Genomic DNA, 25,883 nt, shown 5'->3' with positions numbered 1-25,883 from the left:
CAAAGTTGAAATCATACGATGAAATCAAATCCTCTGGAATTTGTCTTTGCTACATTATCCTATTTACAAAGGACGATTTGAGAGCTTTTGTAAAACAACTTATTTACTTGCTCAAGTCAAGTCATGTAGAGAATACAAATTTTTTTTTTTTCAACCAAGAGGGCCTCGAGCTCATAAGCTGCTTGCCAAGTGCTACGCCATAAGTTAATATCGATGAAGAAAAAATTTTTCAACCGCTCATTAGCCGCCAGCAAGGGCAAAGTCCTTTTACAATTTGTCATACCGGATGCTAACGGAAGCTATTCAAATTGTGAACTTGGGTTATACAAAGGAACTTATGTGGCCGTAAAGAGTTATTATATATCACAAACAATACAAAAGAGAAGGAAAAATAGGCAAAACTATGTACTGTTAGGCATCTCAAAATATTCTATGTATGCGTCAAGCATCTCTGTTACGCTGTCAAAATGCCAAGGCTTAAAAAGGACGTGGTAACAATGCTGCTCGCATAAGATAAACATAAACAAAACAGCGGCGCGTATAAGTCAAAAGGGCATTAAGAGCTCATTGAGCATAAAAGCGACCATGGAAGCTGCGTGGTTTGCTAGTGGGTGATAACAGCGTAGAAGTTGTATCGAGACTGGTTAAAGGTGGGTGTTTGAAGGCTACGTAGTCGCTTAAACCACAATTGTTACTTTTTCAATTCTCATATTATTACATTTTCTAGCGTGTTGGATTTAGTAAGTGAAGCAAGTTAGGTGACACAGCTTTGAGACTTTAGAACACAATGTCTCAGAAGAGTCTCAAAATTTACATGCAATTCAAGAAAGTAAACTGTCTTAAAATGTAAAAAACAAGTAAGAACGGGACTTCATACCTTTCATGAATGGGTTTGAACAATAATCTTATCCCGCTCCTAATCTCCAGATAGTCGGATGTATAAGATAAGAAATATATAGTGAACAGATGTACATACCTATACGATTTTTAAGATAAATATAAAATAAACAAGTAAGGAAGGCTAAGTTCGGGTGTAACCGAACATTACATACTCAGTTGAGAGCTGTGGAGACAAAGTAAGGGAAAATCACCATGTTGTAAAAAGAACCTAGGGTAACCCTGGAATGTGTTTGTATGACATGTGTATCAAATGGAAGGTATTAAAGAGTATTTTAAGAGGAAGTGGGCCATAGTTCTATAGATGGACGCCATTTAGGGATATCGCCATAAAGGTGGACCAGGCATGACTCTAGAATTTCTTTGTACGATATGAGTATCAAATGAAAGGTGTTGATGAGTATTTTAAGAGGGCGTGGGCCTTAGTTCTATATGTGGACGCCTTTTCGAGATATCGCCATAAAGGTGGACCAGGGGTGACTCCAGAATTTGATTGTACTATATGGGTATCAAATGAAAGATTTTAATGAGTATTTTAAAAGGGAGTGGGTCTTAGTTCTATAGGTGGACGTCTTTTCGGAATATCGTTATAAAAGTCGACCAGGGTTGACTCTAGAATTTTTTTTGTACTATATGGGTATCAAATGAAAGATGCTTATGAGTATTTTAAAACGGAGTGGGTCTTAGTTCTATGGGTGGACGCCTTTTCGGGATATCGCCATAAACGTTGACCAGGGGTGACTCTAGAATTTGTTTGTACGATATGGGTATCAAATGAAAGGTGTTAATGAGTATTTTAAAAGGGCGTGGGCCTTAGTTCTATATGTGGACGCCTTTTCGAGATATCGCCATAAACGTGGACAAGGGGTGACTCTAGAATGTGTTTGTACGATATGGGTATCAAATTAAAGTATTAGTGAGGGTTTTAAAAGGGAGTGGCCCTTAGTTGTATATGTGAAGGCGTTTTCGAGATATCGACCAAAATGTGGACCAGGGTGATCCAGAACATCATCTGTCGGGTATTTATTTATTTATATATGTAATATCACGAACAGTATTCCTTCCAAGATTCCAAGGGCTTTTGATTTCGCCCTGCAAAACTTTTTCATTTTCTTCTACTTAATATGGTAGGTGTCACACCCATTTTACCAAGTTTTTTTCTAAAGTTATATTTTGCGTCAATAGACCAATACAAATACCATGTTTCATCCCTTTTTTCATATTTGGTATATAATTATGGCATTTTTTACATTTTTCGTAATTTTCGATATCGAAAAAGTGGGCGTGGTCATAGTCGGATTTCGGCCATTTTTTACACCAATACAGTGAGTTTAGTAAAGATATATCGAATTTTGCTCAAGTTATCGTGTTAACGGCCGAGCGGAAGGACAGACGGATGAATGTGTATAAAAACTGGGCGTGGCTTCAACCGATTTCGCCCTTTTTCACAGAAAACAGTTATCGTCGCAGAATCTAAGCCTCTACCAAATTTCACAAGGATTGGCAAATTTTGTTCGACTTATGGCATTAAAAGTATCCTAGACAAATTAAATGAAAAAGGGCGGAGCCACGCCCATTTTGAAATTTTCTTTTATTTTTGTATTTTGTTGCAACATATCATTACTGGAGTTGAATGTTGACATAATTTTACTTATATACTGTAAAGATATTAACTTTTCTTTTAAAATTTGAATTAAAAAAAAAAATTTTTTAAAAAGTGGGCGTGGTCGTTCTCCGATTTTGCTAATTTTTATTAAGCAGACATATAGTAATAAGAGTAACGTTCCTGCCAAATTTCATCATGATATCTTCAACGACTGCCAAATTACAGCTTGCAAAACTTCTAAATTACCTTCTTTTAAAAGTGGGCGGTGCGACGCCATTTGTCCAAAATTTTACTAGTTTTCTCTTCTACGTCATAAGTTCAACTCACCTACCAAGTTTCATCGCTTAATCCGTATTTGGTAATGAATTATCGCACTTTTTCGATTTTTCGAAATTTTCGATATCGAAAAAGTGGGCGTGGTTATTGTCCGATATCGTTCATTTTAAATAGCGATCTGAGATGAGTGCCAAGGAACCTACATATCAAATTTCATCAAGATACCTCAAAATTTACTCAAGTTATCGTGTTAACGGACAGACGGACGGACGGACGGAAATGGCTCAATCGAATTTTTTTCGATACTGATGATTTTGATATATGGAAGTCTATATCTATCTCGATTCCTTTATACCTGTACAACCAACCGTTATCCAATCAAAGTTAATATACTCTGTGAGCTCTGCTCAACTGAGTATAAAAATAGGTAGGTACTTTGTGTGAGGATGCAAAATTTCAGGTTTTTTGTGGTCTGCGTGTAAAAACTATGACTACAAATCACGTATTTCAACAATATATGACGTAAAAGTAACTATTTGATGAAATTTGATGAATTTTGAAGCTTCTAGCCGTAAAAGAGGGGCAAAAATGAGAATTTATATGGGGTATATAATATATATACAACCGATCTCTATGATTTTTTCAGACAACAATAAATGCTATATACGTAAGCATTCGTTGAAATTTGAAGCCTCTAGCTCTTAAAATAGGGCAGTAATTACGAAAAGTTTCTTATCTGAACAATCGGTTGCGGGGGATATATACTATATATACGACCGATCTCATCAATTTTTTCAGACAACAATATGTGCAATATACGAAGGTATGAAGTTTGAAGCTCCAATCTGTTAAATCGAGGAAGATATGACAAAAATCTTCTTTTTCTGAAAAATCGGTTGTATGGAGGATATATGCTATAGTGGTCCGATCCGGCCGATTCCGACAAATGTCTAATCGGACACCTAAATAGGCCCGCTCACCAAATTTTATCAAGATATCTCAAAAATTGAGGGACTAGTTTGCATACAAACAGACAGACGGACATGGCTAAATCAACTCAGCTCTTCATCCTGATTATTTCGGTATTTTCATTTAAGGACTTACAATTTTGGGTTTCGTGACGGGTCTACCACGTTATCCCCAAAATCAAAATTTCCAAAACAAAATCCCCAAATCAAAATCCCCAAAATCAAAATCCCCAAACTTATAATCCCCAACACAAAATCCCCATTTTATGTCTGAAATAAATTCAAATTAGTTTTAAAATCGCCGCGAACAAAAAATGCTAATAATCCATACCAATTTTCTGCATAGGCGGCCTTCGGCCGCGCTTATAAAAAATAACCCTGGGCTACGCTATGCCACGTCCGGGTGTGTGGTATAACCGTGGCTACCGCCACGGTTATGTCCTTCTGCGTAGTACACGCTTCTGTTAGCTTGTTAGAATTAGAGCGACTAGCAGTCCTATATATGGATAAGTAAAAATATGTATTGCCAAAACGTGAATATATAGTTATACATACATAAATATGAATGAAAGAGGAAAGAGATATTGCTATTTGTTACAAGGGCATGATGTTTATCATAGCACTGGGATTTTGTGTTTGGGGATTTTGATTTTGGGGATTTTGAGTTTGGGGGATTTCGTGGCATTCCCTTTCGTGACGAAATTAATATACCATTTCATTTTCATGAAAGGTATAAAAAGTTATTGAAATTTTAGACGACACAAGTCCGCCTGCGACGTAGTCATTGCCAAGTTATGGCAAAAATATGTTTGCATACATTATGTAGAACTCAAGCGTATGGGAATTCGTGCCCCTACAAAAAAAAAATAATGCACCGCATCCAAATGAGTAGTTTAACCTACTTTTTCTCATCAGTGCGAGTAATGCATAAGTTTTGTTGCACTGCATTATCACTTTTCCAACATGCTTCATTCGACTCTCACATGCGTAAAGAGTTATTGCAAATCTCTAATGATGTTTTTATATGTTAATGTGTTTCGTGAAACAATGATACAGGGCTTTTTTTTAAGAAGCTTGCCGGTTGACTGGTGTGATAAGTAAGTCTCTGTTGGCTTTTATTAAATGTGCTCGAGTTTTGAAATTTTAGAGTAAGCGGAGCGGAAATACAATGAATAAAATGTTGATTAAGAAATTAAATGAAAATTATTTGCAATTTTTATACTCAGTTGAGCAAAGCTCACAGAGTATATTAACTTTGATTGGATAACGGTTGGTTGTACAGGTATAAAGGAATCAAGATAGATATAGACTTCCATATATCAAAATCATCAGGATCGAAAAAAAATTTGATTGAGCCATGTCCGTCCGTCCGTCCGTCTGTCCGTTAACACGATAACTTGAGTAAATTTTGAGGTATCTTGATGAAATTTGGTATGTAGGTTCCTGAGCACTCATCTCAGATCGCTATTTAAAATGAACAATATCGGACTATAACCACGCCCACTTTTTCGATATAGAAAATTTCGAAAAACCGAAAAAGTGCGATAAATCATTACCAAAGACGAATAAAGCAATAAAACTTGGTAGGTGAGTTGAACTTATGACGCAGAATAGAAAACTAGTAAAATTTTGGAAAATGGGCGTGGCACCGCCCACTTTTAAAAGAAGGTAATTTAAAAGTTTTACAAGCTGTCATTTGGCAGTCGTTGAAGATATCATGATGAAATTTGGCAGGAACGTTACTCCTATTACTATATGTATGCTTAATAAAAATTAGCAAATTTTAACAAAAAATTTAATATCTTTACAGTATATAAGTAAATTATGTCAACATTCAACTCCAGTAATGATATGGTGAAACAAAATGCAAAAATAAAAGAAAATTTCAAAATGGGCGTGGCTCCGCCCTTTTTCATTTAATTTGTCTAGGATACTTTTAATGCCATAAGTCGAACAAAAATTTACCAATCCTTGTGAAATTTGATAGGGGCTTAGATTCTGGGACGATAACTTATTTCTGTGAAAAAGGGCGAAATCGGTTGAAGCCACGCCCAGTTTTTATACACAGTCGACCGTCTGTCCTTCCGCTCGGCCGTTAACACGATAACTTGAGCAAAGATCGATACATCTTTACTAAACTCAGTTCACGTACTTATCTGAACTCACTTTGTATTGGTATAAAAAATGGCCGAAATCGGACTATGACCACGCCCACATTTTCGATATCGAAAATTACGAAAAACGAAAAAGTGCCATAATTCTATACCAAATACGAAAAAAGGATTAAACATGGTATTTGGATTAGTTTATTGACGCAAAATATAACTTTAGAAAAAAACTTTGTAAAATGGGTGTGACACCTACCGTATTAAGTAGAAGAAAATGAAAAAGTTTTGCAGGGCGAAATCAAAAGCCCTTGGAATCTTGGAAGGAATACTGTTCGTGATATTACATATATAAATAAATTAGCGGTATCCAACAGATGATGTTCTGGGTAACCCTGGTCCACATTTTGGTCGATATCTCGAAAACGTCTTCACATATACAACTACCACCACTCTCTTTAAAAGCCTCATTAATACCTTTAGTTTGATACCCATATCGTACAAACACATTCTAGAGTCACCCCTGGTCCACCTTTATGGCGATATCTCGAAAAGGCGTCCACCTATAGAACTAAGCCCCACGCCCTTTCAAAATACTCATTAAACCTTTCATTTGATACCCATATCATACAAACGCATTCTAGAGTCACCCCTTGTCCACCTTTATGGCAATATCTCGAAAAGGCGACCACCTATACAACTACCACCACTCCCTTTTAAAACCTTCATTAATACCTTTAATTTGATACCCATATCGTACAAACACATTCTAGAGTCACCCCTGGTCCACCTTTATGCCGAGATCTCGAAAAGGCGACCACCTATACAACTACCACCACTCCCTTTTAAAACCCGCATTAATACCTTTAATTTGATACCCATATCGTACAAACACATTCTAGAGTCAACCCTGGTCCACCTTTATGGCGATATCTCGAAAAGGCGTCCACCTATAGAACTAAGGCCCACTCCCTTTTAAAATGTTCATTAACCCCTTTCATTTGATACCCATATCGTACAAACAAATTCTAGGGTCACCCCTGGTCCACCTTTATGGCGATATCTCGAAACGGCGTCCACCTATAGAACTAAGGCCCACGCCCTTTTAAAATACTCATTAACACCTTTCATTTGATACCCATATCGTACAAACAAATTCTAGAGTCACCCCTGGTCCACCTTTATGGCGATATCCCTAAATGGCGTCCACCTATAGAACTATGGCTCACTCCCTCTTAAAATACTCTTTAATACCTTTCATTTGAACACATGTCATACAAACACATTCCAGGGTTACCCTCGGTTCATTTTCCTACATGGTTATTTTCCCTTATGTTGTCACCATAGCTCTCAACTGAGTATGTAATGTTCGGTTACACCCGAACTTAACCTTCCTTACTTGTTTTTTTTTTTTTTTTAATTTTTAAGTAAATAAATTCTCGATTCGAACATAAGTTAAGAATAATTAAAATGCCAATAAATTACAGATTTTTTATAATTGCGTCAAATTTATAGTTACAACAAACAAAACATTCAAAAAAAAAATAACTGCGAAAATTCGAACTTGAATTTCGAAAATTTTAAAATGGGTTTCGTAAAATCTTAAATAAATAGTGTGTATTCAAGGGACAGCTTTACAATGAAAATCATTCTGTTCACATATTTTAGAGAATCTCCTTCCATCATTTACCCTAATCACAAACGTTAGTTTTCAAAAATTCGAAAAAACGAAAGTGGCGAATGATAACAATCCAATAGGCAAAAAATAAAACAGATCTTTTATAGTTACAATAAAGCATATATTCGGAAAAATAACTTCGAGAATTTAAATAGAACTTCAAAAATTTTAAAATGAGTTTCGAAAAATAGCAAGAAAATCGTGAGTCCAGTGAACAACTTCATAGCTAAAAAAAAATACGTCATCAATTTAACTTCAACTTTAGAGAAACCTTTTCCAATCATTATGAGAAGAGCTGCTCAACCCCTATACACTTATAGTGTTATACTCAGCTGAGCAGAGCTCATAGAGTATATTAATTTTGTTCGCATAAAAAAGTTCATAGCACTCCCATATGCCCTCACATATAAATTCGATTCATATGAAAGTGCATGACTTTCATATGAAAATGCAAAGAAAAATCACTTTCATATGAAGCTAAGGCACTTCGGTATGATATTCAAATTTAAACTAACAAATTGACAACAAACAATTTTTCAAAAATATTGCAGCACTGAGAAAAATATTTATTCAAAATGTATTCATTAAGGGCAGCATCAGAATTCTTTAAACATTTAAAATCATTTTTTTTTTTTTCAATTTAAATAGTTTCGGTGTACATGTAATTTTATATATTTATTGTGATTTACACCTCTATATAAAAAATTTGTAACAGCCCTGATTGAGAGTTTTGAAAAATCAAAAACAAATAATGAGTTTAAGCAACAATTTTAAAATGAAAAGCATTATGTTGGCATACTTATGGAAACGTTTTTCTATCATTAATCCCAATTTTAAACGTTACTTTTCGAATAATTCAAAAATTCAAATATATAGTGCGAATTATAGAAATCAAATCGGATTTTTATGGTTAAAAGAAAATATTGAGAGAAGGAACTTCGAAAATTGGAAATGAAATCTTAAATAAATAGTGGGGTTCAAAGAAAAGATGTTTAATAAAAAAGAAATCGAAAAATTTAACAAAGATAGAAAATCACAGTGAATATGAGTTTCAAAAAATCGATAACTAATAATGAGTTGAAGCAACAACTTTATAGTGAAAAGCATTATTTGGGCATACTTAGAGAAACGTTTTTCGAACATAAATTGCGAATAGTACAAATAAAAGTAGCATTTGAGTTAACATAAAGGAAACATTTAGAATAATAACTTGAATGATATGAAGTTCTAAAATTTAAAAATGAGTTTCGAAAAGAAATGGTGATTTTAATGAAAAACTTAAGAATGAAAAGCATACGAATATTAGCTAACTTTCGATAATCTTTTTCCAATAACCAAACCAAATCTCAAACGTTAGTTCTCGAAAAATTCTAAAAATCGAACATAAATTGCGAATAACCAAAATTTAAGTACAATATGTAACATATTTTCCTCTAGTTACAGCAAGGCATACATTCAGAAAAATTACTTCGAAAATTGAAATATGAACTTCGATAATTTTAAATTGGGTTACGAAAATTCTAAATAAACAGTATGATTCAAAGAACAGCTTTATAATCAAAAATATTAGGTTCACATATTTCAGAGAATATTTTTCCAATAACTAAACTCGAAAACTCATTAACTCGAACATAAATTGCGAATAACCAAAATTGAGATAACATTTTTTGATAGAATTCATTCAGAAAAATAACTTCAAATGTCAATTTTTAAAAATCTTAAATAAATAGTGGGGTTCAAGGAACTGGCTTAAATTGAAAAGGATTACGTTCGCATATTTAAGCGAATCTTTTTTCAATCATCAATCCTTATCCACCCAAATCTTAAAAGTAGCATTTGAAGACCTTATTTAAGATCCATAGGTTCACAATCTGGGGTCGGTTCTCCTCAAAAATTTCTTAAATTTTCTCAAATCTTAAAAGTATTGTCGGTTTTGTATGTATAGCTCACTTTTTTTTGTGGTGCAATTAAATATAAAGAAACGTGGTAATTAGAGAATTTGTTCTGTCAAATTAAATATTCGCAAATACATCTTCGAAAACAAATTTCTAGTAAATACAAATCAAATCATAAACGCTTGGTAACCTCATAATCAAATTTAAAGTATCAGTCATCAAATAAGCCAGTCGAGAAATGTTCGAAATGTTATAAACATTGAAAAAAAAAATTTCGAACATAAATTTCAAATGTAATTTTATTTCGAATAAATAAATAAACACATACGCAGTTACTAACGACTTTTTAAAGTGTATTTCAAACGTTAGGATAATGTGGCAAACTTTTAAAATTTCGAACATGAGTTATAATAATAAAATCAAAATGATAGCTTTCAAAATTAAACATCATTGTTACAAAAAGATAAACATGTATTAAATTAATCACGAAAATTAATTTTGAAAGATTCGAACTAAAAAAGTGAACTGAAGAAACGACTTGGAAATGAGTTCGAATTATTTTTCATTCAAACATTGAAAATTGCTTGGCCTTTGACATTTTTCGATTACACTCCCGTTCAGTCACAGTCAATTTAATTAATATACGCCCAAGTGAGTTGGATTAATTAAAAAATATGTCACATTCGAGTAGCCAATTTCCATTTAATTTAAAAGAAGTCATGAGATTTGTAATTACAAAATCAAACAAATAATGAATTTAAGCAACAATTTTAACATAAAAAGCATTACGTTGGCATACTTATGGAAACGTTTTTCTATCATTAATCCCAATTTTAAACGTTACTTTTCGAATAATTAAAAAATTCAAATATATAGTGCGAATTATAAAAATCAAATCGGATTTTTATGGTTAAAAGAAAATATTGAGAGAAGGAACTTCGAAAATTGGAAATGAAATCTTAAATAAATAGTGGGGTTCAAAGAAAAGATGTTTAATAAAAAAGAAATCTAAAAATTTAACAAAGATAGAAAATCACAGTGAATATGAGTTTCAAAAAATCGATAACTAATAATGAGTTGAAGCAACAACTTTATAGTGAAAAGCATTATTTGGGCACACTTAGAGAATCGTTTTTCGAACATAAATTGCGAATAGTACAAATAAAAGTAGCATTTGAATTAAAATAAAGGAAACATTTAGAATAATAACTTCGAAAATTCGAATATGAAGTTCTAAAATTTAAAAATGAGTTTCGAAAAGAAATGGTGATTTTAATGAAAAACTTAAGAATGAAAAGCATGCGAATATTAGCTAACTTTCGATAATCTTTTTCCAATAACCAAACCAAATCTCAAACGTTAGTTCTCGAAAAATTCTAAAAATCGAACATAAATTGCGAATAACCAAAATTTAAGTACAATATGTAACATATTTTCCTCTAGTTACAGCAAGGCATACATTGAGAAAAATTACTTCGAAAATTGAAATATGAACTTCGATAATTTTAAATTGGGTTACGAAAATTCTAAATAAACAGTATGATTCAAAGAACAGCTTTATAATCAAAAGTATTATGTTCACATATTTCAGAGAATATTTTTCCAATAACTAAACTCGAAAACTCATTAACTCGAACATAAATTGCGAATAACCAAAATTGAGATAAAATTTTCTGATAGAATTCATTCAGAGAAATAACTTCAAATGTTAATTTTTAAAAATCTTAAATCAAGGAACTGGTTTAAATTGAAAAAGATTACGTTCGCATATTTAAGCGAATCTTTTTTCAATCATAAATCCTTATCCACCCAAGTCTTAAAAGTAGCATTTGAAGACCTTATTTAAGATTCATAGGTTCACAATCTGGGATCGGTTCTCCTCAAAAATTTCTTAAATTTTCTCAAATCTTAAAAGCTTTATCGGTTTTGTATGTATAGCTCACTTTTTGTTTTGTGGTACAATTAAATATAAAGAAACGTGGAAATTAGAGAATTTGTTCTGTCAAATTAAATATTCGCAAATACATCTTCGAAAACAAATTTCTAATATATACAAATCAAATCATAAACGCTTGGTAACCTCATAATCAAATTTAAAGTATCAGTCATCAAATAAGCCAGTCGAGAAATGTTCGAAATGTTATAAACATTGATAAAAAAATTTCGAACATAAATTTCAAATGTAATTTTATTTCGAATAAATATATAAACACATACGCAGTTACTAACGATTTTTTAAAGTATATTTCAAACGTTAGGAGAATGTGGCAAACTTTTAAAAATTCGAACATGAGTTATAATAATAAAATCAAAATGATAGCTTTAGAAATTAAACATCATTGTTACAAAAAGATAAACATGTATTAAATTAATCACGAAAATTAATTTTGAAAGATTCGAACTAAAAAAGTGAACTGAAGAAACGACTTGGAAATGAGTTCGAATTATTTTTCATTCAAACATTGAAAATTGAAAATTTCCGATTACACTCCCGTTCAGTCACCGTCAATTTAATTAATATACGCCCAAGTGAGTTGGATTAATTAAAAAGCATGTCACATTCGAGTAGCCAATTTCCATTTAATTTAAAAGAAGTCATGAGGTTTGTAATTACAAAATCAAACAAATAGTGAGTTTAAGCAACAATTTTAAAATGAAAAGCATTACGTTGGCATACTTATGGAAACGTTTTTGTATCATTAATCCCAATTTTAAACGTTACTTTTCGAAAATTCAAAAATTCAAATATATAGTGCGAATTATAGAAATCAAATCGGATTTTTATGGTTAAAAGAAAATATTGAGAGAAGGAACTTCGAAAATTGGAAATGAAATCTTAAATAAATAGTGGGGTTCAAAGAAAAGATGTTTAATAAAAAAGAAATCGAAAACTTTAACAAAGATAGAAAATCACAGTGAATATGAGTTTCAAAAAATCGATAACTAATAATGAGTTGAAGCAACAACTTTATAGTGAAAAGCATTATTTGGGCACACTTAGAGAAACGTTTTTCGAACATAAATTGTGAATAGTACAAATAAAAGTAGCATTTGAGTTAACATAAAGGAAAGATTTAGAATAATAACTTCGAAAACTCGAATATGAAGTTCTAAAATTTAAAAATGAGTTTCGAAACGAAATGGTGATTTTAATGAAAAACTTAAGAATGAAAAGCATGCGAATATTAGCTAACTTTCGATAATCTTTTTCCAATAACCAAACCAAATCTCAAACGTTAGTTCTCGAAAAATTCTAAAAATCGAACATAAATTGCGAATAACCAAAATTACGTACAATATGTTACTAGTTACAGCAAGGCATACATTCAGAAAAATTACTTCGAAAATTGAAATATGAACTTCGATAATTTTAAATTGGGTTACGAAAATTCTAAATAAACAGTATGATTCAAAGAACATCTTTATAATCAAAAGTATTATGTTCACATATTTCAGAGAATATTGTTCCACTAACTAAACTCGAAAACTCATTAACTCGAACATAAATTGCGAATAACCAAAATTGAGATAAAATTTTCTGATATAATTCATTCAGAAAAATAACTTCAAATGTCAATTTTTAAAAATCTTAAATAAATAGTGGGGTTCAAGGAACTGGTTTAAATTGAAAAAGATTACGTTCGCATATTTAAGCGAATCTTTTTTCAATCATCAATCCTTATCCACCCAAATCTTAAAAGTAGCATTTGAAGACCTTATTTAAGATCCATAAGTTCACAATCTGGGATCGGTTCTCCTCAAAAATTTCTTAAATTTTCTCAAATCTTAAAAGTTTTATCGGTTTTGTATGTATAGCTCACTTTTTTTTTGTGGTACAATTAAATATAAAGAAACGTTGAAATTAGAGAATTTGTTCTGTCAAATTAAATATTCGCAAATACATCTTCGAAAATAAATTTCTAGTAAATACAAATCAAATCATAAACGCTTGGTAACCTCATAATCAAATTTAAAGTAACAGTCATCAAATAAGCCAGTCGAGAAATGTTCGAAATGTTATAAAAATTGAAAAAAAAAATTCGAACATAAATTTCAAATGTAATTTTATTTCGAATAAATATATAAACACATACGCAGTTACTAACGATTTTTTAAAGTATATCTCAAACATTAGGAGAATGTGGCAAACTTTTAAAAATTCGAACATGAGTTATAATAATAAAATCAAAATGATAGCTTTAGAAATTAAACATCATTGTTACAAAAAGGTAAATATGTATTAAATTAATCACGAAAATTATTTTTGAAAGATTCGAACTAAAAAAGTGAACTGAAGAAACGACTTGGAAATGAGTTCGAATTATTTTTCATTCAAACATTGAAAATTGAAAATTTCCGATTACACTCCCGTTCAGTCACCGTCAATTTAATTAATATACGCCCAAGTGAGTTGGATTAATTAAAAAGCATGTCACATTCGAGTAGCCAATTTCCATTTAATTTAAAAGAAGTCATGAGGTTTGTAATTACAAAATCAACAGTTAGCCGCAGCGTTCAATTTGCCTCAAGTTTTAAGCAAATGAGATTTTCGTACTCTTGTCACTATACTTTCATTTTAATTCATTCCATTTAAACAGGTAGTAATGGACTAATTTATTTGATGCCGTAAACTCCCGTTAAAAATCAACATTTTTTTCTGGCGCACCCTGCCTTCTGTTTCCATTAACTTATGCCATGTCATTTTGCTTTCGCCATTTTGTCATTCATGCTCATTCCGAAAGCATTAGCAAATGCCCAAAAAAGTGTGCTACAAACAACATACTGAACTATTTTTTGCTTTTGTATGTTCCAGCATACTTTCAGGCGCTGGTTACCCGATGTTTCACATATAAAAATTTCTCCATTAGTCAATCAACCCTGAAAAAATAGGAAAAGTGTAGGATGAATCCGGGATGAGTCGCAAAGGAGCATGCGCCCAATGCCAGTTTTGAGCTTTTTGTATGAGTTGAACTGTTCCCTTTTGTTTGAGCATGTCCTATGAAGAGACTAATTGTACCCATTTATACCCGAAAGGGAACGATAGGACCAATCCCTTGTGTACCCATATTGGAACATACGAAGCCTAGTCCCTTTTCGGTTCAATAAGGACTCAAATAGGCACTTGTCGCATTTTTCATGGCATTTGATGTAAGTTGTTTTCCTTCAAAAAGGAATAAAAACTATTCTCCGAAAATTTAACCCTAACTCCGGCGTAGCCGTTATGTCCTAGTAATTTATGCTCGGTATAGGTCTCCGCATTTTTCTTAAATAATTCGATTCAATCACCTGTAATCTTTTTTATTTTACCCATTTCGTTGGCTCTTTTTTAATATTTCTTAAAATGGGCTACATTGATTTCAAACTGACTAATCCCAACTGTACCGAAAGGGAATACAGGGGATCAATTATGACCAAATGTATAGAAAATAGACCAAACCAAGGAGCCCAATCCCTTTAGGGATTAATAGCAGGATTTTTTGCAGGGAAATTCTTTTTTCTTTGCGCTACACGTTGTCAGCTTCGTTTCTGGCACTTCTGAGGCATTTTACGATGCAGCACGCTTTTGGTAGCTCATAAAAGCAAACAAAGTGAAAATATGCGCTGTAAAGTATGCTTCAAAAAAATAGGAAAAAGGCGTGAAATGCAAAAACCACAAAAACGTAAGACAAAAAGTTATGCAACAGTTCATTTTGGAGTAGAAGAACATGAGTCAACATGACTCAAGTGTTAGCAGTTGTTGTGCGGTCGAGTGCGTGTAGTGCTTATGTTATATACTCTTCAAGCGTCATGTTTGACATCGCCTTAATGTATGTTAGTTTTCATTGCACATTTCCTGCTGCAATTTTTTTCAAATGAGCAAACGTTTTGTTGGCTTCCATAGAATATTTGCATTCTAGTCGCAAGCGTGTTGTGTGATGCAAAACACGATTGAGATGTTAGTTATATTGAAAAGTTATAGGCTATACAGCTGAGAGTTGTAGTATTAGTATGCAAGACTTTCTTTTGGCAGTAGAAGTGCTGCATACATTTAGGCGCACGTGCAAATATGGGATATATTGCTGAAACACTTGCTGTGTTCATTTTAAAAGAAATAAAACAGTCGCTTCTATAAAAATTTTTTTGGTTTCTTGTCAGCTTTAATCGATAGTAAGCCAAACCTTCATATGAATCTCTTTTCCATAAATTCGAAAAAAGGTATAAAAAAACTGTTTTACTTCTTACTCAATTGCTTTTTCCTACTTAACCACAGTTTTCCTCTTACCCTAGAATAATTTGTTTGCTCGCTATCTGTCAGTATTAATATGTACATATATAGTGTTTATATGTATTCTTAACTTCTCCTCGTCTCTTTATTTCTTTTTTTAGATAAATTTACGATTTTGCTTTCCTTCTCTCCTTCACTTTTATTTGACTTTTGGTTTAATTTTTCTGTCATTATTCTTTATTTGTTTAGCCATTCTGGCGCCAATAAAAGCTTTCAACTTTTACAATTGTTTACTTACATATCTACATAATATATACATATATAATTCAACTTAGACATACAATGTATTGGAAAAACTTTTCGGTATAAATATATTTGAAAGATAAAATATTTACTTAGAGTTTTTTCGCAGCTGCTTACGAGCTTATGACAATGTAATATTAGATGCAAAACAACTTTTATAGAAACTTGAAACAAATTTCGAACAAAAGCTAAAAACCCCCGGGGCTATTTATTTAAGGTATTTAAAAAAACGATTATTGTTAGAAAACTAAAATTTTATGGACAATTTCGAACACACACTTCATTCAAATAAAAATAAAAATAAATAAATGTGTTTAAAAGTTCATTTCGAAAAATCGAACAGAATTTCGAAAAATAAAAAGAACTGTCCATTAAAATATACCTTTGGATTATCACTCCAGCAAATGTGATTCGAAAATTAACTTCAAAAATTCGAACACATATTTCTAAAAATTAAAAATAATAAATAAATAATATATATAAATATGTCCATTTGGATTGAAAACTAGTACAACGAGTGCGTTTAAAGATAAAATACATCGAAAAAACCAATTCAAAAAATGTGAGTGAAAAATATTTTTGTTTTTTCAAAAAGCTGTTGTAAAAACGATGGCGATAACAGTTTAAAAACAAAATATTTTTTGGGTTTTGGGGAGTGTTTTGGTCGAAAAATTTACCCTTTCGCCATTTTTCTTTCGCAGGCTCGAAAATTATTTTTCTTTGGGTATGCGTAGTGGAACTTTTTTTTCCTGAGCCCAAATCCTACCGAAAAATCGATGGCGTGATATCGGTTAATAAATCGATCCAGTCTAATGTACATACATACGTTTTTCAAATCTAAATAGTTTTTTATTAATTTTCAAGAATAGAAACTTCAAAAAGTAGGTTCCATTCTTCCTTGGACGTTTCTATAATTTATTGGGAAGCATGATTCATAAAATCCGATAGAAAATTTTGAAAAATACTCGAAAATTTATGAGGTAAAGCAGGAATTCATGAAAAAGTCAGAGTAACACAAAGATATTACAGAATTTTAAGAATTAAAAAATGGTTTTCGGACGAAAGTTAGAAGATATTTATAAGATTTTCAAAACAGTTTAGACAGATAGTAAAATATTTGAAATCAGTAATAAATATCAATGTATTTTTTGTTTTTTTTTTTTTTTTTGGAATTACATTTAGAAAAAAATATTCCAAAAATCTATCATAAATCGAGAAAAGGTAGATGAACTCCGAAAATGATCTGAGGTGTGGCAGTATGTTTGGAAAACTGGAACAGTTTCAGAATATACAAAAATGTGAAAATAAAATAGCAATGTACAGCGCCCGACTAAATTTTGGACTAAACAAATTTTTTTGAAGACACTGACCTCCGTTTTTCGAAGTTAGCCTCCACAATAAGCTTTCGAGGTTCGAAATTTGATTTACCATCATAAACAGTTTTTATTTTCAAGCTTATGCTAATTTCACACAGACGGCTTATTGAATAATAAAGGCAATTTTCTACATTAAGACGCTTATTGAGCTCAATCTTCCCTACAAAATTCGAATCTATTATTATTTCATTAGTAGCTAATCGAATGCCTAATGAAGTCAAAAGCACAATGCAACTCTGTTGGCAGCGTTTCGCTTCCGTTTCCGTTTCTTAGTTTTCAAAGCAAATGTCATTGTCTGCATGGCGGAACGATACAATGTGGCCGCATCGAACAGCTGATTATAACCTTTTTTATTTGATTTGATACAACAACTACCGGCGCAGTACGATTTTGACATTTGTCCATTGAATTAACAATTACATGGATTTTTTTTTGTTTGTAGGTATGTCACCATGCTTCCACCTTTTATCGTTCCGCCATGATTGTCTGTCTCATCCTTCATACTAATCGAGCAGTTACTTCTGTGTGAAAGCAAAAAATTTACGATTTCATTAGCAGGTGAAATGAGATCTTTAAGTTTCTGTGTGAAAACAGTATTATATGACATATGGCAAAAATTCGAATTAAACATCTTTTAACTTTTTTTATGATTAGACTTCCGAACTCGGAATAAGAAAAGAGACGGACCACACTCACATTTTTTGTTTTTCTTTTTTTTGTTGTTTTGATAGTACGTTAAATTAAAATAAAATTACTAAATGTTCAATATCAATATTCGAAAGCTTATAGCTATGTATATTTTGGAGGCAAAATTCGAACGAAGTAAAAATACTTTTTTGCTTATAGCTCAATACGTTCGGCGAAACAAATCATTTCGCCAATAGTTATATTTCAATTCACAAACTTATAAGAAACACAAGTTTATATAAAGTTAGTTAAAATAAATAAATGTAAGGCGCGATAACCTCCGAAGAGATCTAAGGCCGAGCTTCTCTTCCAATTTGCGTTGTGCTCCTCTTGATTTTTCCCTACAAATTGGCCGGACGGGACCTACATGTTTTATGCCGACTCCGAACGGCATCTGCAAGGCAGATGAGTTTTCACTGAGAGCTTTTCATGGCAGAAATACAATCGGAGCGCTTGCCAGACACTGCCGATGTTGCTTTGCCCGGGAGTTGAACCCAGGGCATACGGTGTGATAGACGGAGCACGCTACCATCACACCACGGTGGCCGCGTATTTACGTATTATGTTTTTACGTATTTAAAAAAACTGAATTTTTGAATCACAGCGGTTTCGATTAAATCTTAAAACATATTCGAAAACTATTCGTGCTTCCCTACTTTTTAGTTTAATTTTTGAGTTCAAGCGCCAATAGCATAAGCCTATTCAAAAGAGATTAGAAATCAAATTCGAAGTTTACAATTTTCGAATAGCAGCATCGTAATATTTAATACTATGTTGACGAACCACAATTTTGGAAATGGTTAGCTTAGAATTTGAAAATCAATTTCGAATTTTGTAAATTTGAATAAAATAAGATATCAAACTTAACCTGTTTTTTTTTTTAAGACAACTTTTCTTCACTATCAACTGACTCACCTTCATATTCCTTTCGCTTCCGACGCAAGAACGACGCCGTCATATGGAATCCAGCGCGCGCAGCTAACGCCGACGCGCGACTTCTTACACTTAAACCGCTTTGTTTTGACAATACCGACGCTTTGGAATCTTTGCGACGTTTTGATCTATGCCTACGACACCCACCGCCTCCATCACCACCACCATTGCCAATTGCATGCGACGACACTGTAGCAGCCATTGAGGCGGCAGATACGGAACCATGTTGTTGCAAGCCACCAAAAATCGACGCCGAATGTGATGCGAGCGGTGTTATCGGTGTAATCACATTCGATTCATCTGAATCAATGAAACCCAAATTACTATTGGCACTATTGAGATTGATGCCACCGCTAACACGATTTCCCGCACCACCACTACAACTTTGACCGCTACCGCCGAAACCGCCAATAGCACCAAGCCCAAAACCGCACAAAGTCAAACTACCACTACCCCCACCACTTTGCGCACCCGAAGCCGCCAATGATGCCGATGTCGAAGCGCCAAAACGACCCGACAACGAAGCGGCCAATTGTTCATCCAAGCCATTTGTGTTATTCTGTGTCAAATTCTCAATGGATTCGAAATCACGTGTCAGCGCTGGTGGCATTGAGTGACGGAACCAGGAATCCTGTCGTTGTGTAATGCCTTTACGTTGGCGGCGACGTTGTGTGACGCCTAAGCCTGCATTAGTGGTGGCGGTGGTGGTGGTGGTGATGGCTGTAGCCGCAACGGAAGCGGATGCTGAGCCAAAGATATTGCCAGTTGATGCCAATGTGTCGGCAGTTTGACTGGCACTAACATTTTGCGCATTCGGGTTAGCTCCAATGGGTGGTAATAATGAGGATTCCTGAGTGCGCAGCTCCAGTGATTGGCGGCTGAAGTTTGCTGAACTGGACATTTTTTTGATGGTTGGGGCGCGTGGGACAGTTTCGAGGACTTTTGCCGGCAAACGGCAAACTACTTAGTTACTAATTTTTCATTGCCAAATTTTTGTTTTATTCAATTTTTTTGTAACTATATAAGTCGCATTTTCATTTGTTTCTTTGAAATTCAAGCAACGCTTAGATATTTAATTCTTTTAAAGGCACTTTTTTCTTGTTTATAAAAATTTATTATATTTTAATATTTTTATGATTTTGTGTTAATTAACAGCAAAGCAAAAAAGGCACAATTTACTTCGAACATAAACATTTCTTTTTTATCTTTGAATCATTTTATTACTCTTAATATATTTCCTTGCACAAATTTTGACAATAAAAATCAACTACAGATTCTCTTTTACATATCTAGCATTCTTCTCGTTTTCCGTTGCACTTCATTTACAAATTATTGTTGGCTCGTAAATTTAACTCCCAAAAAGTATACAACAATTTAACGTTCAAATATTTTTGGCAAACATTGCACGATTTACGATTTCCCACGACAATATTTATCGCGAGGTATGAGTACAGTGTAGTTGGCGACTGAGTGGGCGTGACCTACAAAAATGTGGTTCTTTCTTGAATCAGAATCACATTTAACTTTTAGGCAAAAACAAAAATCATAGTATACTTCTGGGAGCGCCAGCTATTGTTGTTTATGCTGTTGCTTCATGATTGCTTTTTGCCACTTAATCACCGAAACTTGGACAATAAATGACAATTTTATTCATTCGTTTGGGCAGTTGGTTGGTTGGTAGTCACGTTTTCATAACTTTTTTTTTGTTTGTAGCAGAGCCAAACATTCTCCCCTTTAACAAGTCAATGTCTTGTTCACTTTTTTGGCTCGGCGCCAAAAAATATGCATAGCAAAAGTGAGTTCTAAGTCTTCACAGTAATATTATCATGATTCTTTTGAGTTATTTTTATTTACAAGAAGTAATTTTCTTTTGCCGGTATTTTCTCTTTTTTTACTCTTTCTATTTAGTCTATTGTTGACTTAACATTTTTCACATTGTTCAATCGCATTTGTGCTGAGTTCAATCGTAATTGGAAATAGGTTGTCGGTGATTGTACTTTCAAGTGGCCAATCAATAATTCGATTATATATATGCATTATATGTACATACATACATTTTTACTAACAAAGTAGAAAAGCGTTCTGACTCTATAAGGTAGATGTGTAGCGAGTATTAGTCTTTATGCTACTAACTAATATTTGTTTTAAACATTATCCGTTCTTATCCGCATGGGTTTGAAGTGACTAACTTCGTATAAAAGGAAATGTCGGACAGGCACAGTTAGAAATTGTCAATTTTTAGCTTAACTGCTACTAAACACTAGAAAAAACTTTTGTACTAATCACAAAAAATTCATTTTTATACAAAAACCTTAAGTTAAGTACGTAATATTCTTATCCAGCTTTATGCACTTGCGTATAGCGTAGTAAATTGTTTTAATTAGTGAATTTAATGCATAATGGAGCATTAATTTTCTTTATCCGAACTTATCCGACTGCCATTTAAGTTAACAGCATGGAATGAACAAAATACCTTTTATGAAATTTGACATTTTTGCCATTATCCGAATTTATTCGCGCGACTGCACTAGCAGTGTAAGAGGCTTGGTCGTACTGAAAGGACTGGATCGGAATCCAGGTTTAAAATGCGGTCCTAGCCGAATATCATTAGCCTACTTTGAGTGAAACAAACTTCCAAGATATCGAGTAATTTCGTTTAATTAACAATTTCATTCACAATCCATGTTTATCCGCTTTTAGTTTAATGCAAAAAAAACTTGGACTAAAAGCTTCGTTCTTGTTATCCAGCCGCATTATCCATACCCTTCGTAATGTCATTCAACTCCTGTGAGTGGAGCAAACTTTAAAAAAATCAAGCAACTTTGCGTATTTGGCTCTTTTTACCATTATCGGTGTTTTTTCGCGTGAGTAAATAGTGCTTATTTTTCGTATATAAAATATTGTAAATCGTTATCAAGCTCTATCCAGTTGTGTATTACGTTACAAAACATTCATAAATGCGATGATACTTTACATATTCTTCATTATATGTGTGCATTTATTTTATCCGGAGTTATCCGAAATTTAGTTAACTCGTTTATTTTACATAAAATTATAAGGTACTAAATAATATCGTATTCAAAGTAGTGTTAATAAATAGAACTTAAGCCAACAAAAATTGCGATAGGCATAGTTTGGCTGACTTAAATTTTATAAAAAAAGAGGAAAAATCGTAAATTTTGAATGCAAAACCATATATATGTATATGTAAAGTATATGAATTAAAAGTTAGCTCGGATTGAAACATGACATAGATAAAACATTTTAAGATAACCCTTTTTCAAATTGAAACGAAAACGTTTCAAATTTGGTATATACATGAGACAAATTTCCAAAAAATATCTATGCAAATACAGTAAATTTCTCAAAATTAATTTGAAATGGAAAAAGAAGAAAGAGCGTACAAATATGGCAGAATTAGATTATTTCGTTGACGTAAAAAAATGCATCTCAGTTCAGCCGGATACTAAGCGGATAACAAATCTAATCTTTCTTCAGGTTACTAGTATTTGAATAATTTTTTCGGGAGAAATCATTTCTGGATAAGCGGATAAAACATTTTTTAGCGGGGATAAGGAAAATATAGCATATTATCTCGGAAGAATGTAATAAAGCGCGTTTACTATAGATAAAAAGTATCGGATAAACCGTATATTCTTCTAGTAATTTTTTTGAATGTATAAAGACGTATTTTATCTCAGATATTCCGGATTGTCATGCATCGGATAACAAACCCTTACTAAGCTCAAATTCTGTTCAAATAATTTTCTACGAAAAATTGTGCACGGATAAACGGATTACACAGTTTTCAGAGTGGATAAGGAAGTAGTAAGGAAGAGAATATGATCTTTGTATAATAAAATGAAGTAAGGTTTTCGTATTAGTAATCTCGGATAAACCAAATATGCACGGGATAAAATATTTTTTTATTATTTTGTGACACGATTTAGGCAACCCTATATTTCAGTACTTTTTCGGATAAAACGGATTATTATTTTTTGAGTAGAATTTTAAAGGACTTTTCAGTTTAAAATATTTGATTGTACAAAAAAGCACGCGGATAGAGAAAATATCAACGAAAAATTCAGGAAAGTGATCTCAGTGGGAGCATAAAAACAATCACATTTATAAAAAGAGATACTTTCGACTATACGTAAATTATAAATATATGCATTTATAACGAACATGAAATTGTCTCTAAATATTCGAATTTATGTGAACACAAACAGCTGAGTCTGAAGCGGTCATAAAAGGGAAAACTAACTAGAGCCTGTAGCGGAACTAAACATGTGGCGAGCAGAAGAACATACGAACCTACTTATATGCTAGCAAAGAGGATAAATATAATAAGAGGCGTCATTCGCTGATTTGAAAAATGTATGTTTATCTTCTAGTTGTAACAATATTTTCTCGATGGATTCTATGACTGGGTCGGCGATTCTTCTTTGTGTCTGTCCGCTGTTTGCTTGAGAAACGCGGCGAAAATAAAAATCTCTTTGAGTGCGTTTTGAGTTATTTGGCCAAAGTGTATGAAAGGGCCACGAACACTACAGTTTGCAAAAATTATATTTTTATCCTTTTCTATAAGAAGTGGAGTGAATAAAGGAAATGCATGAAAGATTGCGTTTATTGATAATAAATAACTTGAAAAGTGAAATTAAATTTAAAAATATGTTGATAAAACAGTGAAAAAATGGATGCAAGTGTCATGTGCAAATAGAACGAGGATATGTGTGTGTGCATAGTGAAAAAAATTTAATTAAAAGAGGCGTGTAAACGTTTATTTTGCAGAATTTTAGTTCTGTACCTCTGTGACTGGGTATGGAAAATTGCCTTTAAAACGCTTTCCTAATGTATTCCAGTTTGTTTTGAAGGTTATTATTAATAAACTAATTTATCCTTTTTCCAAAAATTACAAAATATATTAATATAAACTCTTGGGAAGTGTTTAAAAAAGCAGTTTTCTCTACCAACCCATACCCAGTCACAGACGTATAGAACTAAAATTCTGCAAACAAGTACGAAAGCAAAATTGCGATGATGGCGGAACTACAAACATAACCTACCCCAACTAAGTATACAAACCAACAGGTGAATAAATTTAAGTAAGTTCTAATCGTGTTCAACATATAAAATACAAAATTATTATACTTATTATATATATATTGCATTAGTGATTTAGAAATCAATGCAATTATATATGAATGTATAAACATTTTGTTGTCAACATAAAACCAAATAAAAGTGAAAATCTTATTGAGTGAAATTTGCAAATTATGAACTCTTTCTCCCACACATTTTCGAAGTTAAATTGCGCCAAAACTACCAAAAATGAAGCAATTTTTTATTATGAAAAAGTTCTTGACGCGTTCAGTTCGTTTTCACTAATTTTGCGAAAATATCAAATAAATTTAATTGTGCTAATTGTTTTTTTCAAAACAACCTTAAATCTAAAAAATGCCGACAATTCGTAAATGTTGCGCGGTCGGGTGTTGCAGAAATGCACGGGCGGATCCGGGATTGGTTTTTTATTCCTTCCCGGCCAACGCTGATGTTAGGAGCAAATGGATGGATAATTTGAAAATAAATGTAGTCAACAAAAATACTACATTTGTTTGCTCCCTTCATTTTGAGAAAGACGTGAGGATTGGAAAGCGTCTTAAAGATTACGCTTTACCAACATTAAATTTGGGTAAGTTGATAAAAATAGATATATTATATACATATGTATAAAATAGATCGATTGATTTATATAGTAATAGGGTTACTTGTAATTAGATTGATATTATTTACAACATTTCTTAATTACTATCTATACATGTTCTTTTGAATGATTTAATATTTTGCTCTTGTTAGATGTCTAGTTTGCTAAGGTGTCCAGGTTTGTGACAATTAAGCAAAAACTGTCTTCAGCATTTCGTTATGCTCTGTAATGTTGAGATCTTCTGCCTCAATATGCAGATGGTGTTCAGGGGCCATAAGAAGACATCCCGTGACTGTTTTGCGTGCAGAATTTTATCAGGCCTGCAGCCTTTTCCAGTGCGTGTTTCTAAGACCAGGTGACCACACAGGTGTCACGTAGCACATGAACGTCAATTGCTGTGTATGTCCAGCAACGTTTCTTAATCTTTTCCCTAAGATTTTATGGCGGCATTGTACTTTGGATACAATTTCGGTGGCATGCGCCTTATCAAACGTTGCCCCTAAAATCTTTTGGTGACTGACAGTCGGTAATGTAACACCATCATTGTTAAGCTGATGTGCCTTTTTATTTATTACAATGAATGAATTACAATAAATAGGACATACGTAGGTACATTGTGCATATGTTTATCTTTCGGTCAAAGCAATGGAGCAATTATTGTGATTGAAAATAACTTAATATGCCTTTTTTAATTGTGGTTACGGACTATTTTAATTTTCATGAAATTATACGCTACCAGCAAATATATCCCAGCCACCATTTTTTGAAAATTTTGATCAAAAAATATTTAAATATCATACCCCAAGATGATTAAAAACGTTCAAATTTAAAGGCATTTTCTGTTCGAAAATTAATGTATCGTCGGTAGAAAAATGTACCTTAAATGTGATTATTCTTGAAAAATCATTTATGATTCCTATTTCGAAACGCCTTTTATTCATATTTGATATCATTGTAAAATGGAGCTTTAATAGTTTTAGAGTAATATCTGACTGCTTTTCACAGTCATTTTCCGATCATATTCGTGAACATATTTCAATCGTTTTGGTTGAGATTTTTGAATAATTTTTGAATGCGATTATGATGCATTTATTCCTCATATCTCCTTCAAAATATGATACTACATAATAATCTTATTTCATCAGGGGAAGAAAGCATGCGAAAGTGAGCTATTCGAACCACAGCTAACTTGCAAACAAACTTGACCGATATACACCTGCGACTACAACATCCAACATCAGCATTATCGT

The 25,883-nt window shown here is 32.6% G+C and overlaps 1 protein-coding gene across 8 annotated transcripts in view; it reads right to left on the bottom strand.

Annotated features, from left to right (window-relative positions):
* Positions 1-25,883, bottom strand: part of ATP8A (ATPase phospholipid transporting 8A1) — a 329,156-nt gene that overhangs the window by 169,427 nt on the left and 133,846 nt on the right. The window contains exon 1 of one of the 8 annotated variants that reach the window (XM_067771370.1): positions 18,912-19,845. The exons of the other annotated variants lie outside the window; for them this stretch is intronic. Within the exon in view, the coding sequence (XP_067627471.1) occupies positions 18,912-19,830 (919 nt within the window). The 5' untranslated portion in view covers positions 19,831-19,845. Of the gene's footprint in view, positions 1-18,911; positions 19,846-25,883 lie in introns of those variants that run through there. 8 annotated transcript variants of the gene reach the window in all.

Source organism: Eurosta solidaginis, chromosome 3 (genome assembly GCF_040869045.1).
Source record: "Eurosta solidaginis isolate ZX-2024a chromosome 3, ASM4086904v1, whole genome shotgun sequence".
NCBI lineage: Eukaryota > Metazoa > Arthropoda > Insecta > Diptera > Tephritidae > Eurosta > Eurosta solidaginis.
Note: the sequence above shows the minus strand (reverse complement) of the source record. Positions and strands in the feature narration are given on the sequence as shown.